Raw genomic sequence first — 14,323 nt, 5'->3', positions numbered from 1 at the left:
TCTCCACCTATTTACTGTATAATAAGGAGCATTACTAAGAAACCTGCATTTAAAACAAGACAATATTCCCTACTGTTTGCATAGTGTCAGGCAAACTAAACCGCTCAGGGGTTCTAGCTTATGTACTTCGGCAGCTATACAGCTACAAGTCCACTTGTTGCCCATGTCTTCCTTAAAACAAACCTCAGCAATAAGACAAACTTCAACTGACTGTACAATCCAGCTCCTCGTATAGCACGGATATCACCTCCGTATGTTGAAAAATTCTTTAGTTTGCACAGCTGCTGCGTTACATCCGCATACAACACGCGTTTGTGTGCTTGAGTGCCATGGCAGAAATCTTTGGAGCCACAGCCTGGGCTCTCCCAGAGCGCTTCCCGTACGACTATTCCAAGGAGCAGCGACAGACTCCAAGCAACTGGAATCATTTCGCATCGGAAAGCACTGCAGTAGCGAGGTCTTGACTAAACGCAATCAAACATCAAGGTACTCCCTCCCTGCAATTCAAACACACAGCAGTCGCTGCACAAGTTACTTGAGAGGATGCATTTTCCCTTGCCTTTGAAGTATTTAATAATAATAATAAAAAAGCATAAAAATAGCCCCAGTGCACTAACCCTGCCTCTTAAATCTTCTGTGCTTTGCTTGGCTAACTGCTGCCAGCTTGGCCAGCTCCTGCAGCAGTTTCTCAAGCCAACAGCACATCAATTTTGCTCAGCTCCAAGTCACAGGGTGTTCACAAACAAAGCACAGGACAGGGATTTGTCTCAGATGCACCGAGCCTCAGCAGACAAACGGATGGGAATGATTTTCCCATCCATTAGCCAGTGCAGAGAAAGAGGAGAACAAAGCCAAACGGAATGGATGCGCTACACCATTAAGCTATACTTCTAGGCACGCTGTTTGCAGCCGTAATGGCTGTAGAGCCCTGAAAGCCACTAACTTGAGGCTAATGTTTTATTACCGGTAATTAAGAAGAGATATATGTATAGAATGGCTGCATCCCCCCGTGATAGCAAAAACAGCAAATGGAAGCGAAGGGCCGTTGTTGCAACCCAACAGGTAAACCTCCAACTCCAGTTGGAAGTCAACTGCTTTCAGAGCTCCGAAACATTTGGGGAAGTTTTTCCAATGGGAGTAAGCCTGCAAATCCAGAAGTATACAATCCTTCTTCCAACCCATTCTTTCTCCCCTGTCTTTCCCTTGGCACGCTGGCACCAGTTTGGCACTTGCTGTCTCAAAAGCACGAGGATCGCGGACTGAGCGAGAGTCATTTCAGATGCCTTTCATTAAAGTTTTGGCAAAGGCTTAAATACTGCTCACAGGTAACACGTTTGTTTACTGGAATTTCTCCAACGATAAAAAAAAAAATTCACTATCTACAACCTCCGCAGCCCTTGGCACAAATTACAAAAGCAACTCATCTACGCCTGTGAGCAGCTTCTGGGTTGTTAAAATTCTCAGAAATATTGTTCTCAAAAAGGCAGCAAGCACTCCCCACTACCAGGACGTGCCTGTGGCGACTTCACAGCCACAGACCATTTCTTATTTCATTAGTCCTGCTGACATACATAAGAGAAACAGTGGGGTTTTTTTCAGTCTGTGCTACTTCTTCTAAGTGCATCCAAGCTATTCTGTTGAACTCCGGGCAATTTAGATACTGTAAATGGAAGCTCGGACATGATTACTGTCATTAGATTCTTTGTTTAATTCTAAATTGAAGTTTATTACATCCAACCTGTTAGCAGGTATGCTGGCTTGTATGCTGTACATGAAGGGTTTTATTTCTTGCAGGGAGAAGGCTGCTTATGCTTTGGAAGTTGCCAAGTGCATCTGTCTAAACCTCGGAGACTCCTACTGCCCTTCCTGAAATCCTTCTGCTTCGAGGAAGTTGCTCGTCCCCACTTTACGTTTTCCCTCTTGGTTTCTTTTCTCCTTTGGCTAGCTCATTTCAGGTTTGCACAAAGCGAGGGGGTACAATTAGATATCACACTGAAATAAAATCTAAACACCTTACATCCTCAGTCAAGTCTTTTTGTACAAGGAAAGGCTGAGCCTCGTGTCCTTGCAGCTCAGCGCAGGACTGGCTGGTGCTCCAGCAGATTTTGTTCCATAACCAGTTCACTCCTCGTATGTATCCCTGCTGCCATTTGAAATTTATATGCATTTAAATCAAAGGACTGACAGCGTGAGTTATGTTCAGAGGGCTAGGAGAGGCATCTTTTGGATATGGCAGGATGTATTTATACAGTAACACTAAAATAGTTCATAAAAATGACAAGATTATGCTTGCATACACTTAACTCTACCAAAGGCTCGCCCTGGGTTATCTCTAGTCTAAATTGGGTTCTAAAACTTCAATCAACCTGCATGATATTGGAAAATAAGCTACCCTCCAGCCTGTGAAGAACACGTTTGGATACGCAACAACACTGCTAATGGTTTCAGCTCCTTAACACAACATGAAATAAGTGTTTCTTTCAGATTCACTGGCAAGATGCAAATGTGCTTGTTTTCAGCCAAAGAAACTTTGCGCTGATTTTTTTTTCGGACCAGTCAGAGTCAAGCCTAAGGAAGCCAGCACTTGCTGGGGTAAGCCAAATCACTGAGACTGCAAGAATGTCATCTCTGGGGGAATTTTGCACCAGTGCGAATTTTGCCACGAGCCCTTCACAGGTAGGCAGGGTTTTTAGCTCTTACTGTGCTGAAGCAATTCCATACCCTGCAACAGACACATGCTGATGCCCATTAGTTCAGAAACAGGTTTTCTCTTACATCAGACTATGGACAACTCCCAAAGAGGGTGTCACCTGGCGGTTTTCAGATCTGGCTCTAAACATTTACATTGTTAGAGCACCAAAATATTTCATCCACCTTTCCCCAAACGTTTTGATTTTTTAAAAAAACAAAGTTTCTTTGGCTGAAAACAAGCACATTTGTTGCTTGAACACAAAGGAACATACGAGCTTCTGAAAGCTGCTAACTATGACAGAGCATCTTGCCAGTGAAAATGAAGCACTGCTAATGTGATGTTTTTATACACCTACTGCAAATGTGTGATCCCAAAAAATGAGCTTTTACTAATGAAAGGACTGCAGCCGTGTTCTGTGGGACTGCCCTGGACATTCACTTCTGTAACCTGTGCTCGGCAGAAGGAGGGATGGAGCTCAGTAACAGCACTGTCGCAGCGACCGTGTGGCACATGACAGTTTCAGTTCATTGGATTTATGATGTGAAATTCCAACCCTGATTGTGAACACCCTCCCTCCTCTCCTCCGAAAATTAATTCACATGAATTCCCGATTAATAATAAAAGGCCCTGCCATCAGCATTCAAAGCCCCAGCCAGGGTTGTCATGGCTCAGAGGGCAGAAATCTGCTTAGAGCTACAGGAGAACCCAACTGAATTTGTGGCGTCTCAGTCTATGAATGTGTAAGCACTTCATCTGTTCACCGAAACACAATGTGCTGGAGAGCGGCGGGCAAAAGTAGCTGTGCACCTGCCGGAGCAGGAGCAGGGCTAGGTGGCAGCATGCAAGCACCGAAGCCAAGGCCACGAAGCTGGTACCGCTGCGTTTGCTGAAGGATGAACAGGACGCTCTCCACACCGGGTGTTCACTCTTACCAAGAAAAGGATCGAGCCAACTCACAATTTTACACACTTCTCTTTTTCTTGAATTTTCCAGCAATGCCTGCATTATCTCCCTAAATAGGGAAACAGTGTTTTAAGTCTGACGAGCAGGGAGAGACTGAATGATGCCACTGCATTTGTGAAGCTGTAAAGCCAGCATCACCCATTTGCCCTCCACCTGGGAATGATGAAAAAGCAGATGGCAGGGCAGAAATCCCACTTCACTCATGAACAGAGCTCACCGGTCAAACAAGCCATTTCCCTCACTTCCTACTTCTATCTGACCATATTTAGCATACCATGTGGGGAAAGGGGCGTATTCTGAAGATCTTATTCTGCAAGTGGCTGCTGGCGTTGCTGAAAATAACACAGAAAGTAAGTTTCTGATATGCTACAGCATCATATTTAGCACACCCACACTACCAGAAATACAGTGGAAAACTATTTTCAAACAGATTATCCCTCTTCTCAATGACCAAGTGCTTGCCCGACTGTTGTAGTACCTTGTTATAACAATATTAACCGGGGAATTTTGAAAAGGAGCAGCACTGAATTAATACATCAAACAGTTCAAAGTTTGATGGTCTTTATCTTTCTCTCCATACCTCCTCATCTGTGACATTCACATCCACTTTTTTTGATCGAATGGCTTTGGTTACATAGTCAATGTTGTTTTCTCTGCAGTAATCAAAAATGTTCTTGTCCTCTTCCCTATTCAGGAAACAAAAGTAAAACAAGCAGTGTGTTACTGCACAACACAAAGGCCACATGCACAATCATACGTTCTACCTTTGCTACAGACATTTCAGTACTATCACTGGACTGAAACAGACACCTAATATTGCACAAGCAGAATAATATGGTTTTTTCCCAAGTTAACAGACAGAAGATCCTGCTCCCTAGAAAACAAAGGCTGTTTTTAACAATATTATGCCAGGACAAAAGTCAGCATACTCCTGTCAACTGGCATGAGAAGTCTATAAAGTTAGCCAGCATAAAACACGTTGAAGCCCTGGTATAAATCACTGCAATCCCACAGAAAACGAAAGGCTAAAGCTGCTCTTCTCCCTGCTATACAAACTTGTAACAGCCCCTTCTGGGTCAGACCAAAGACCCTTCTGATGCCATCCATCTCAGACGGTGGCTGCTAACAGTGGCTTGGAGGAAAAAGCAATAGAAACGGGACACATGCAAAGCGATCTGTCCCCGGCTGGATCCTCCCAGCTTCAGAAACTCTGCGGCTTGAGCATTTCTGTGGCTAGGGGCTGCATCCAGATGAGCATATTTATCAGCCTTTTCCATGTCCTTTTTCCACTCTGTTCTGCTCTTTAACCCATTCATACTCTTGGCCTTTCTAAAGAACGAGCTCTACAACTTCATATTCTCTGTGTAGAGGAGTGAACAGTGGGCAAGTACTTTCTTTTGGTGGCTTTAAAACAGGTGCCTGCTATTACTGGGTACTCTGTGGTAAATAATTGTCCAGGGATTGGCGAAACTTTTGGTGTGTGTCTTGGAATCTGACCAGAGGGCTTGGTTTTCACTTTTTTATTTACCAGCCTGCACATGACCCAACTGCACTCCCTCCTTCTTGCGTTGACAGTGCGAAGACAAAGCCTGACAGAGATCTCTGCTGAGAGCAGCAGGCTGGCGTACGCAGAGGGACCAGCACTGTCTGCTCCAGGACTCCAGCGCGCTCGCACAGGGCTGCTTGCAGGGAGGAAGATCAAGTTGTGGTGTCACAGGTGCCTGAGTTACACCTACAGCTTCTTCTAGAGCTAAAAGCAATCCCCTAGCTTCAAACGTGGTAAAAATTCTGCTCTCACCAGCCAACCAAACAGAACCTCTAACGAAGGTAAGGCCTTTCACAGATCCTTAAAACACAACAGAAGAGCTCTGTACGAGCAACTGGAGCTACAGGGCTTCATGGCAGTTAAAAAAGCAAACGTTAGGAATGTTTAGCAAAGGGACAGAGCAGAGCCAAGACATTTTTATCTTGCTGTATAAATCTGCACTCACGTATCTAATGATTGGAAGTTACTGACACCAATATTGCCGAGAAAGTACAACTCTCCTGCCGTCCATGCTGGTACGCCAGTGGAAAGTTACTTCCTCCCACACAGCCCGTTTTTCTACAGAAAGGGGTCTCTGCCATACCACCATGAGGCACCTTTACAGTAACATCTTTAGGTATAGATACATTGATACAACCGTGTATGTTAGCAGGTGTAGTTAGTAATGTAGTAAAAGGGCTACGAGGATGATGAGGGGACTGGAGCATCTCTCCTACGAGAAAAGGCTGAGGGAGCTGGGCTTGTTCAGCCTGGAGAAGAGAAGGCTGAGAGGGGACCTTAGAAATGCTTATAAATATCTGCAGGGTGGGTGTCAGGAGGACGGGGCCAGACTCTTTTCAGTGGTGCCCAGCGACAGGACAAGGGGCAATGGGCACAAACTGAAGCCGAGGAAGTTCCAGCTGAAGATGAGGAAGAACTTCTTCCCTCTGAGGGTGACAGAGCCCTGGCATAGGTTGCCCAGGGAGGTTGTGGAGTCTCCTTCTCTGGAGATATTCAAGACCCGCCTGGACGCGGTGCTTTGCAGCCTGCTCTGGGTGACCCTGCTTCGGCAGGGGGTTGGGCTGGATGACCCACAGAGGTCCCTTCCAGCCCCGAACATTCTGTGATTCTGTGTACTTATGCTAGCAAGGACTAAAGAAAAGAGGTCATTGGTTTTCTAGAAGTAAACCAAAAGCCCACATACTACCCTGTCTTTCTAGTTTCCACGTGAAAACTATGGCTCAAATGAACCCATGAGTGTTGCTATGGGACTTGGCAGCTTCACGAGAGCTAATCACGAAGTAGTTGCCTCTCATGACATCCTCAGTTTTCAATCACCTTAACTTAAGACAGTCTGGATGTTCAGCAAAACTCAGACCTGACAGCCTCAAAGGAAATCCCTCATAAAAATGGAGGTTGCTGGAGCAAGTCCGACCCAGGATGGAGGTCATTCTGCTGTGGGCCTTTTGGGCAGGAGAGAACGGCCTCTGCAACGCCACGGGGCAGTTTGAGAGCTGATCGCCTGGTGCTAAAAGGCAACAGTACTCCTGCTGATCATCTGCACTGCTCTTCAATCTCTCAGGCTCATCAAGAGTAAGAAAAAGTAAAATGTAAATGTTATTTGCATTTCTAAGCAATGGGTCACAAATTAAAAGTGATGTTCTTCAACCTGTAGTCCCAACAAAAATGAAAACAGCAGTGTCACTGAGATCATTTTCCCTGCTCCCATTAGGACAGGCAGAGATCCACGACACAACTTTGACTTCTTACTACACATCTAGCTTACTAAGTTGCACTCTGTTCTTCTGCCCTGCAGCATCTTTCTCCTTTCTCAGTGCCAGTAAAATGCAGGGAAAAGTGCTGATCCCCAGCTCCTGCAGCAAAGGGCTGCTTTCTCTGAAGTCAGTTCCTCTCAGTTCTCTCACCTTGCTCCTTGACCATTCTCCTGCGCGTCGCCCCTACTCTTTGCACGCAGGCAGTCCTTTCCAACAACTGAGCTGCACCTTTCCAGCGACAAGCTTGGTGCCACGCAAGATTTCACACCCGTGTATAGGCCCTAGGGACATCACACAAGTCTTCCAATTTCTTCGCCAGTCTCTAACTATTCACTGGAGGTCTGGTCTGCCCACTACACACAAGCTCCTGAGAAACAGATCACTGCCTGCTTTAGACACAATTACTTTGCATTCCGGGGAAAAAAAGAATCTCACGGTGGCGTTAGAAAAGCCAAAGGCTTATATTGCTTGAGATGGAGCTTGACAGACTCATGATGGAGGTTATGAGACATGCCTACCCCCACTAACAAGGGCCGATTTGATATGCTGGGAAGTCTCTCCAGTCCCACCTTGTTAGTCCAAACTCTCAAACGCGCTCTTGGCTGGTGAAAGCGGCCTTTTGGGTGAAGTTGTGCTGCAGCCGACGCCGTACAGCAGCTTGGTTCCAGCAGCTCTCTCCCCATCGCACCGCCACGCGTGCTCCAATTATTACAGACCACTCTTTCTTCCGTAACGCCAAAGCAGAGCCTGGTCTCTCCTCGCTAGAGAAGTCCACAACCCTCCCGAGTTACTCCTCGGTGATTTCCCATGTCACAACCATGAGCTCAGGCTGTGCCCTCCGTCCCTGGCAGTGACAGCAGCCTGGGCACAGCATTGCCACGGGCGGCAGCACGGGGGGTACCAGGGAGTACCCGGCAGTGACGAAGCACCCAGCCGTGCTCCATGGGGAGCGTGCCGCGGGGTCTGCCCCAGCGGGGAGAGGGCATGCTGACACCGACACACCAAAACCAGGCAGCGTTCCTACCAGGCAGCCTTCCTACCTGCAGCCTCCAGCCTTCTGCAGTCCTTTCCCGAGGACATTACTGTCTGTAAGAGGGAAATGACCTGACACAGCTAATTGGATATGATTTAGCTTTTCTGGAATAACCACCTCTGCAAATGCTCTATATATCCCCCTTCCAAAAAAACACTTTTCTTTCAGAAGTCTCCACAATGGAATTAATCCAGAACAGCAATTTTCCCCACCTGAAGATAGGGTTTTGGGAAATTTTGCCTTTCTGCTCTGCATTTTTTTGTCAAGCTTTAAACCATTCTTCTGACCCTGATGCCTCCTTTAAAACAAAACAAAACAAAAAAAACCCAGCAGATACTATCGCCGACTTTTCTATCCATGTTGACAGAGAAACGAGCCCTTTCCTGAACAGATTTGAGAGAAGTCCATATGGTCATAAGGAAGACATTTACCCACCAACCAGTCACATGAAGCTGCGCTTCAGACATTTAAAACAATCTGACCTAGTCGCGTGTCAAAACCAGGCAGGGAAAAGGAGAAGAGAGCCCAGAGGAGTTAAAACCAGATTTCTGGAGGGACCAATACCAGGGGGAAAAGCCCTACTTCCACGGTGTGAATGGAATAAAGACAAGTTACCGTCATTTGCTGACTTAGCATTCAAATCCACACGGGGCAAAGAAGAAACATAGCTGGAAAACCTTGCAACTTGAGGTTCCCCCCGCCTCTTCATCGCACATGTGTGTGTGTACACACTGAATAACCCCTCCATTGTAGTAGCTACAAGAAAACAATAAGGATGCAGTATTTTTATCAGACCGGTTCCTAGCAGGAATCTGCACTCCACATAAAACCGGTCAGAGTCAGCAACCAGGCCCAAAAACTGGCTGAAACAGTCTGAAAAACACAGGCAGAGGCACATCAGAAACACCACGGTAAGCGATACTGCAACGACGCTGCCCAAATAACGGGGCAAACCCACAGTGTTTCTATCAGTGTTTTTAGAAAAATCTCTATTTAAGTAAAAATACAGCACTGAAGACATCTTCCTAATGGGAAAGACTGTGAAACTCAACCAAATGGAGATGTGCACAATTATTTCAAACCTGTGACTAAAAGGAAGACTGAGACGCAATCTTGTTTCCGCATCAGATTGTTCAACACACAAGCGCCGGCTCTTTCTGTTGAGCTAAAAAGGAGTCTTCAAGTCAGCGACCGCTTGGCTGTCCATAAATGCAGTGAGTGCGTGTGTTTCTTGAGGACAGCCAGAAGGGTTTCTCTTCTCCTCCCGCCATCACACACACTCTACTCCCAAAGCTATTTTCTTCTGCTCTCCCCCATCCCCAGTAAGAGATGCTAACTCTGACCCAGCATCAAGCTGAAGCCGATTTGTTGTCTGCAGGTAACACACGGGCAGCTTTTTCCATCCTCAAATAAAAGGATGTGGAAGAACTTCAGCCAAGCCACCTCTCCCCAGGGGTGGGAGGCTTCGCAAGCCTTCTTTGTAAGCTGTCCGAAACACGTGTTGAGCCAACAGTTTTTAATCAGCTCACGGATCAGATCTGCTGCCGGTTAATCAGGCTTTACTTCCTTCTTACTCTGAGTGCTGTACACCTCCTGGTTTTCCAAACAGCCAGAACGGGCACCAAAGAGACTTGAAATTCAGCTATTCTACCCTCGCGCAGAGAGCATCCTCCAGATCTGCGCCGTGCCCTTCCTCCCCCCTCGCAGGTTACCCCCCGCGCCAAGCTCTGGGCAGAGGGCTGTGACCAGGTGCTACTTTGGGCGTCCTCTCCCCCTTCCCGGGGCTGGTCCGAGCCACGTCCCCGTGGCCACTAAGAGGGGGCTTTGCCCATCTGCTTGGCACAGTGCTGTCGAGCGAGGGGAGCGCGTTGGAGCAAAGCGGGAGCACGCGGGGGGCCGAGAGATGCTCGCAACACTTACGGCTTGTGTCAAGGCCCTCGGCCCCCGAGGGACCCATTTTCACATAATCTATAATTATCTCTTCGCTTTAATCGCCTCGTCACTTCTGAGGCTCTCCTGGGCACAGGAAGAGGAAAAGCTCATTAACTGAACCTTTTCTCCTCTCTCCAGCCACCCATAGCTTTTAATTGCTTGGTGTTGTTATTATCTATCAGTGCAACTGGGATCATTTTCATAAGAAAGGGTGGAGGGAGGGAGGGAGGCAGGAGCGGGTCCCCGAGGTATGCACCACAGACGAACCTTTGCTTTCTCAATTATTTATGCCAGCTGAGGTTTTACAAGCTGAATAAATCCATAACTCAAGTTTATTTTGCATCGGCAGGCTGTCCCAGGGGAAGTGTTGCCCACTTGCCGGCACACTGGTATGCCGCCCCGTGAGAGCAGCCGGGACATAGCGAGACACGTGTCATCCAATTCCCCACCCGCCGCCCGCGCTTCGGCAGATCAGCGGCCGCACCGGCGACCGTGAAAACCCCAAACAGGAGCCGCCACCGAGAGCTGGGCTCTCCCAAAGCGAAGGCAGGCCTGAGCCAAGCCGCCCCTTCGCACAACAAAGCGAAGCCCCAAGGGTCACCGCTCCAGGGACAATAAAAAGCGGGGGAAGCAATAAACTTGGCAATCATCTTGAAATCAGGGACTTGTCTGATAAGCATCGCCAGAAGAGCATCCATTTCTAAATAACCTGGGAAAAAAAAACCCAAACAAATCGCAAACCTCAGCTGCCGGTCCCGCAGGTGTTTTGTTTGAGACGTGCCACAGCTGAGCACGCTGCGAGCTGCCTGGGCTCCGCACAACCAGGAAAGCTCTTCCGCAGGGATCGGACAGCCCGGCGTCTGTGCCAGTGACGGACACCTGTGGCAAGGCCACCCAGACGCAGGCACAGCACCGGCACGAGCCTGCCGTTCCCGACACAGCAAGGATGCCGGCTTCGCTCTCGTTTCCAGGGCCGGTGTTCCCGAAAGCGGGGCTGGAGGGAGAGAACAAAACCCCAACCGCGCTCCGGAGCGCCGGGCTCGTCTCAAAAGCCGTCACCGCTCCAAAGCGGCATCCTTGCTACGGATGCTGGAAGCAGCTCTTTAAAATTCAGCAGCCTTTGTGCCTGACCACACGCAGCGACCTCTGGTATTTTCTGCCAAAACAGTTCATTTGTCTCGCACAACAACTAATCAATTCCCGAGGCCATCCATCACGGGGGCTCGCGCGAGCCGGCCTGGCAGCGGGGCCAGATGGTGGCTGCGTTAGTGGGATTAATACAATTCTGATAGATTACACGGCATCAGGCGGGCTCCCAATACAAGGGGTGCCTGCACCGCACCCCGATCCTAAACAGAGCCCCACTCACGACCGGGGTCGCTCCCAAGCATTATGGGAAAGGGTGGAGGTTTCTACCCAAAAAGGGCTTCTCCAGCATCCCTCGGGACAGCGAGGCCGCGTGGAAGCAGCCCATGGCAGAGCGCAGGAGGGCTCCTCCGGCAGAAGAAAGGGACACCAATGTCTGGCAACCTTATTTCATGTTCTCCATCTGCCAAGTGAATGTTTTCATTTGCTGGAAACACTTATAAACTGCTCCCCCCTTAAAAAAAAATTAAAAATAACTTTAAAGTTGAATTTCCAATGCTCTGGTATTTTTGGCAGGTCCCTCAGTTTGTGTCTTCGACTAGATTTATGTCGGTGACACATCAGTCAACTTCATCTCGCTGCTCATTTCCCAGGTTTGTGAAACTGTAATTATAGCTGCTTGATCATGGAAGAACAACTACTGCTTTTGTTCTGCTAATAAGACCAGAAAAGAGATGTAAAGCTTTATGAAGCAGTAAAGAAAACCCAAAACCCTAGCACTATGCCCAGCCTAAAACCAGAGATAATTTCTAAATCCTTCCTTCCAGGGGAACCTCCAAGTCCCATCATCAGTCACCAGCACGCAGTATTTTTATGTAATGCCTGCAGTGAGTTAAGTGATTTGCAGAGAAACACAGAGGCAGAGCACTATGCTAACACATTCTGCAACTGCTCCCCATTAGTCACTGGGGGTACTTGAGCTCTTTATTGCCAGGGTTTATTAATGACTCCTAATTGATGACCGGTGCCCAGCACCCCAAAGTAAATAACTGCTACGCCTCATTAGCTCAAGAGACCTTCTCCTGATTTGAGGTTTGATCTATGAACACACAAATTGCACTGATTTAACTGAATCTCTTTCTAAATTGATTTAATTAGACCGGTATAACCTGTTTCTATGGATGCTCTTGAATTTATTTGGAATCAGTGCAATGTACTTCAGCGTGCCAGACTGACCATTTTTCTATCTTGTTCTCAAAGCAGAAACATTTGAGATAATTAGCGATAAGGCAAAACCACCCCTGGCACCATCCCAGTTCCTCCTGCTTCTGATCCACCTGACTCTAGGGTCGGGTATGGTAACTCCACTTTGTCCAACATTTACAGATTTGCACACTAAAACCCAGGCATTTCATTCCACAAAAGGAATGTAAGCATTATTTATGCATAATTTTACACATCGAGTTGGAAAGCAATGGCATTGCTGCTTTGCTTGGTAATTAACTGCTGATGATAAACTAGTGGTTTACACTACCTAAACCAAGATCTCTTCTCTTCCTGTTACATAGCAGCAGCTTGGAGGAGGTTAATAATTTGTTAAACTGTTCAAAAACTTCTGGTAAGAATAAAATAACTCAACCTGTGTAGGCGAACCTTCAAGATCTGCACTTGCATTCCTGTCCATCTCCTTGAGCAAGGCAAGGCTGTGAAGATGTCGGGCTCCAGATAAATTAGACAGCCTTTTTCTGCCTTCGCATCAGCGGAATCCTAAAGGGCACATGGTAGGCTGCGTTTGGCAGAGTAATGGCTGCTGAGAAATTGCTTTCAGCAGTCTGTCAGAACCCAGGCCTGGTAAGGACTCAAGTCGTAGTTTTTAGTACACAAACCAAGATCTTTTTGCTTATTCCGGGCTTCCTTAATAGGATAAATATTTTTCTAGTTACACGATCATATCGACAGCCCTGGGAAACAGACACTAAAGTGGTTTGATTTATATTCCAGTTTCTGCAAGCTTACTGTAAAGCTCCAGTAAGGCCCACCATAGACAATCGAGTCAATAAAATAGTCCGCATCAAAGCTTCTTGTCTCACATCTTCGGTTTCGAGGTGGCAAGCACATACACACCGAACTTCCAGCATGGGACTTCCCAGTAACTATCAATGTGTTTATGTTTATGCTGGCTCAAGCTATTAAGTTTTCTGTCCCCTTCAATATTTTCATTTTCTTCCTTTACAGAAAATGCCTTATTTTTTTAAGTCTACATTCGATTTACAAATGCACTGAAGCGTTACTGAACGCTAATCTCACAGTCCTGTAAGTAACCCCTCACAGCCTCAGCAGTCACCTTTCTCAGGCGAGTGGCCCTGCTATCAAACCAATCCACTCCATGCCCCAGATCAACGTGAATGCCAAACTGAACGTCTAGAGCCACCCTTCGTCGGCTCATCTGCTTGCAGATCTTGTACCAGCACAATTTCGCTGTTTCAGACTATGCTTTTATAATTCTCACCATTAGAGATGTGCCTATACTTGCACGCATTTATTCCCTGTTCTAGTCAGAGAATGAACAGTAGACAAAAGCTGTAACACATGGGGCAACGGGACTAAGAAGGCTGAAGCTGTGCTCCCTGCATGTGGGTGAAATTACAATGACGCCTGTTCACCTCCTACCTTGCAACTGAAGACACTGATGCCTGTGAGCCAAGCCGTGCTAACAGACCACACGAGCTTCCATTCCGCCAGCAGAGCCAGGAGGCTTCACTCACCTCGCTTCCAGCAGAATCACCCTATTCCAGCTGTGTCAGAGACTACATCCGCCTACAGCCAGTACAGCCATGCTATACTAAGCATACCGCCATGTGTTCTTCGTGGTATGTTTGGAAAAAATATACTCAGAGCTGTACTTATCTTCAAGTCCTGCACAAGTGATGTTCTCACAGACATAACAAAAATACGACCAGAAGATTTAGACTCGTCAAGCCAGCCAGGGCAAGCTCTGTTTTCCTGTATATTGTGCCGTATTTCATATCCAAGAAGGAGCACAGGCAGTATTTGGGATAGCCAAGACTCTGAAAGCACTGTAGCACTAAGCACAGCTCATACTTAGCACCCAGCACTGGGCAGCACTGATATGTTCCACGCCTCAAAGAACAGCTTGAACAGGATTGAAACCACAAGGTCGAACTACGACATCAAGGATGTTGGCTGAGACCTACACTGACAGAGCAGGGAAGAAAAAGGAGCTTGCGGCTAGCAGAAGTGCTATTCCTCAAACAGTGTGCTAAACCAAGGTCGTATCTGACCAGCTCTGGTCAAGG

General features: G+C 47.3%; 1 protein-coding gene across 1 annotated transcript in view; it reads right to left on the bottom strand.

The window, feature by feature from the left end:
• ACBD6 (acyl-CoA binding domain containing 6) overlaps nt 1–14,323 on the bottom strand; it is a 91,294-nt gene that overhangs the window by 48,808 nt on the left and 28,163 nt on the right. Inside the window, exon 5 of the mRNA XM_075422521.1 lies at nt 4,236–4,341. Within this exon, the coding sequence (XP_075278636.1) occupies nt 4,236–4,341 (106 nt within the window). The remainder of the gene's footprint in view (nt 1–4,235; nt 4,342–14,323) is intronic.

The sequence above is a fragment of the Opisthocomus hoazin genome, chromosome 6, assembly GCF_030867145.1.
Source record: "Opisthocomus hoazin isolate bOpiHoa1 chromosome 6, bOpiHoa1.hap1, whole genome shotgun sequence".
NCBI classification, from domain to species: Eukaryota; Metazoa; Chordata; class Aves; order Opisthocomiformes; family Opisthocomidae; genus Opisthocomus; species Opisthocomus hoazin.
The sequence above is the reverse complement of the archived record's forward strand: the minus strand, read 5'-3'. Positions and strand labels throughout refer to the sequence as shown.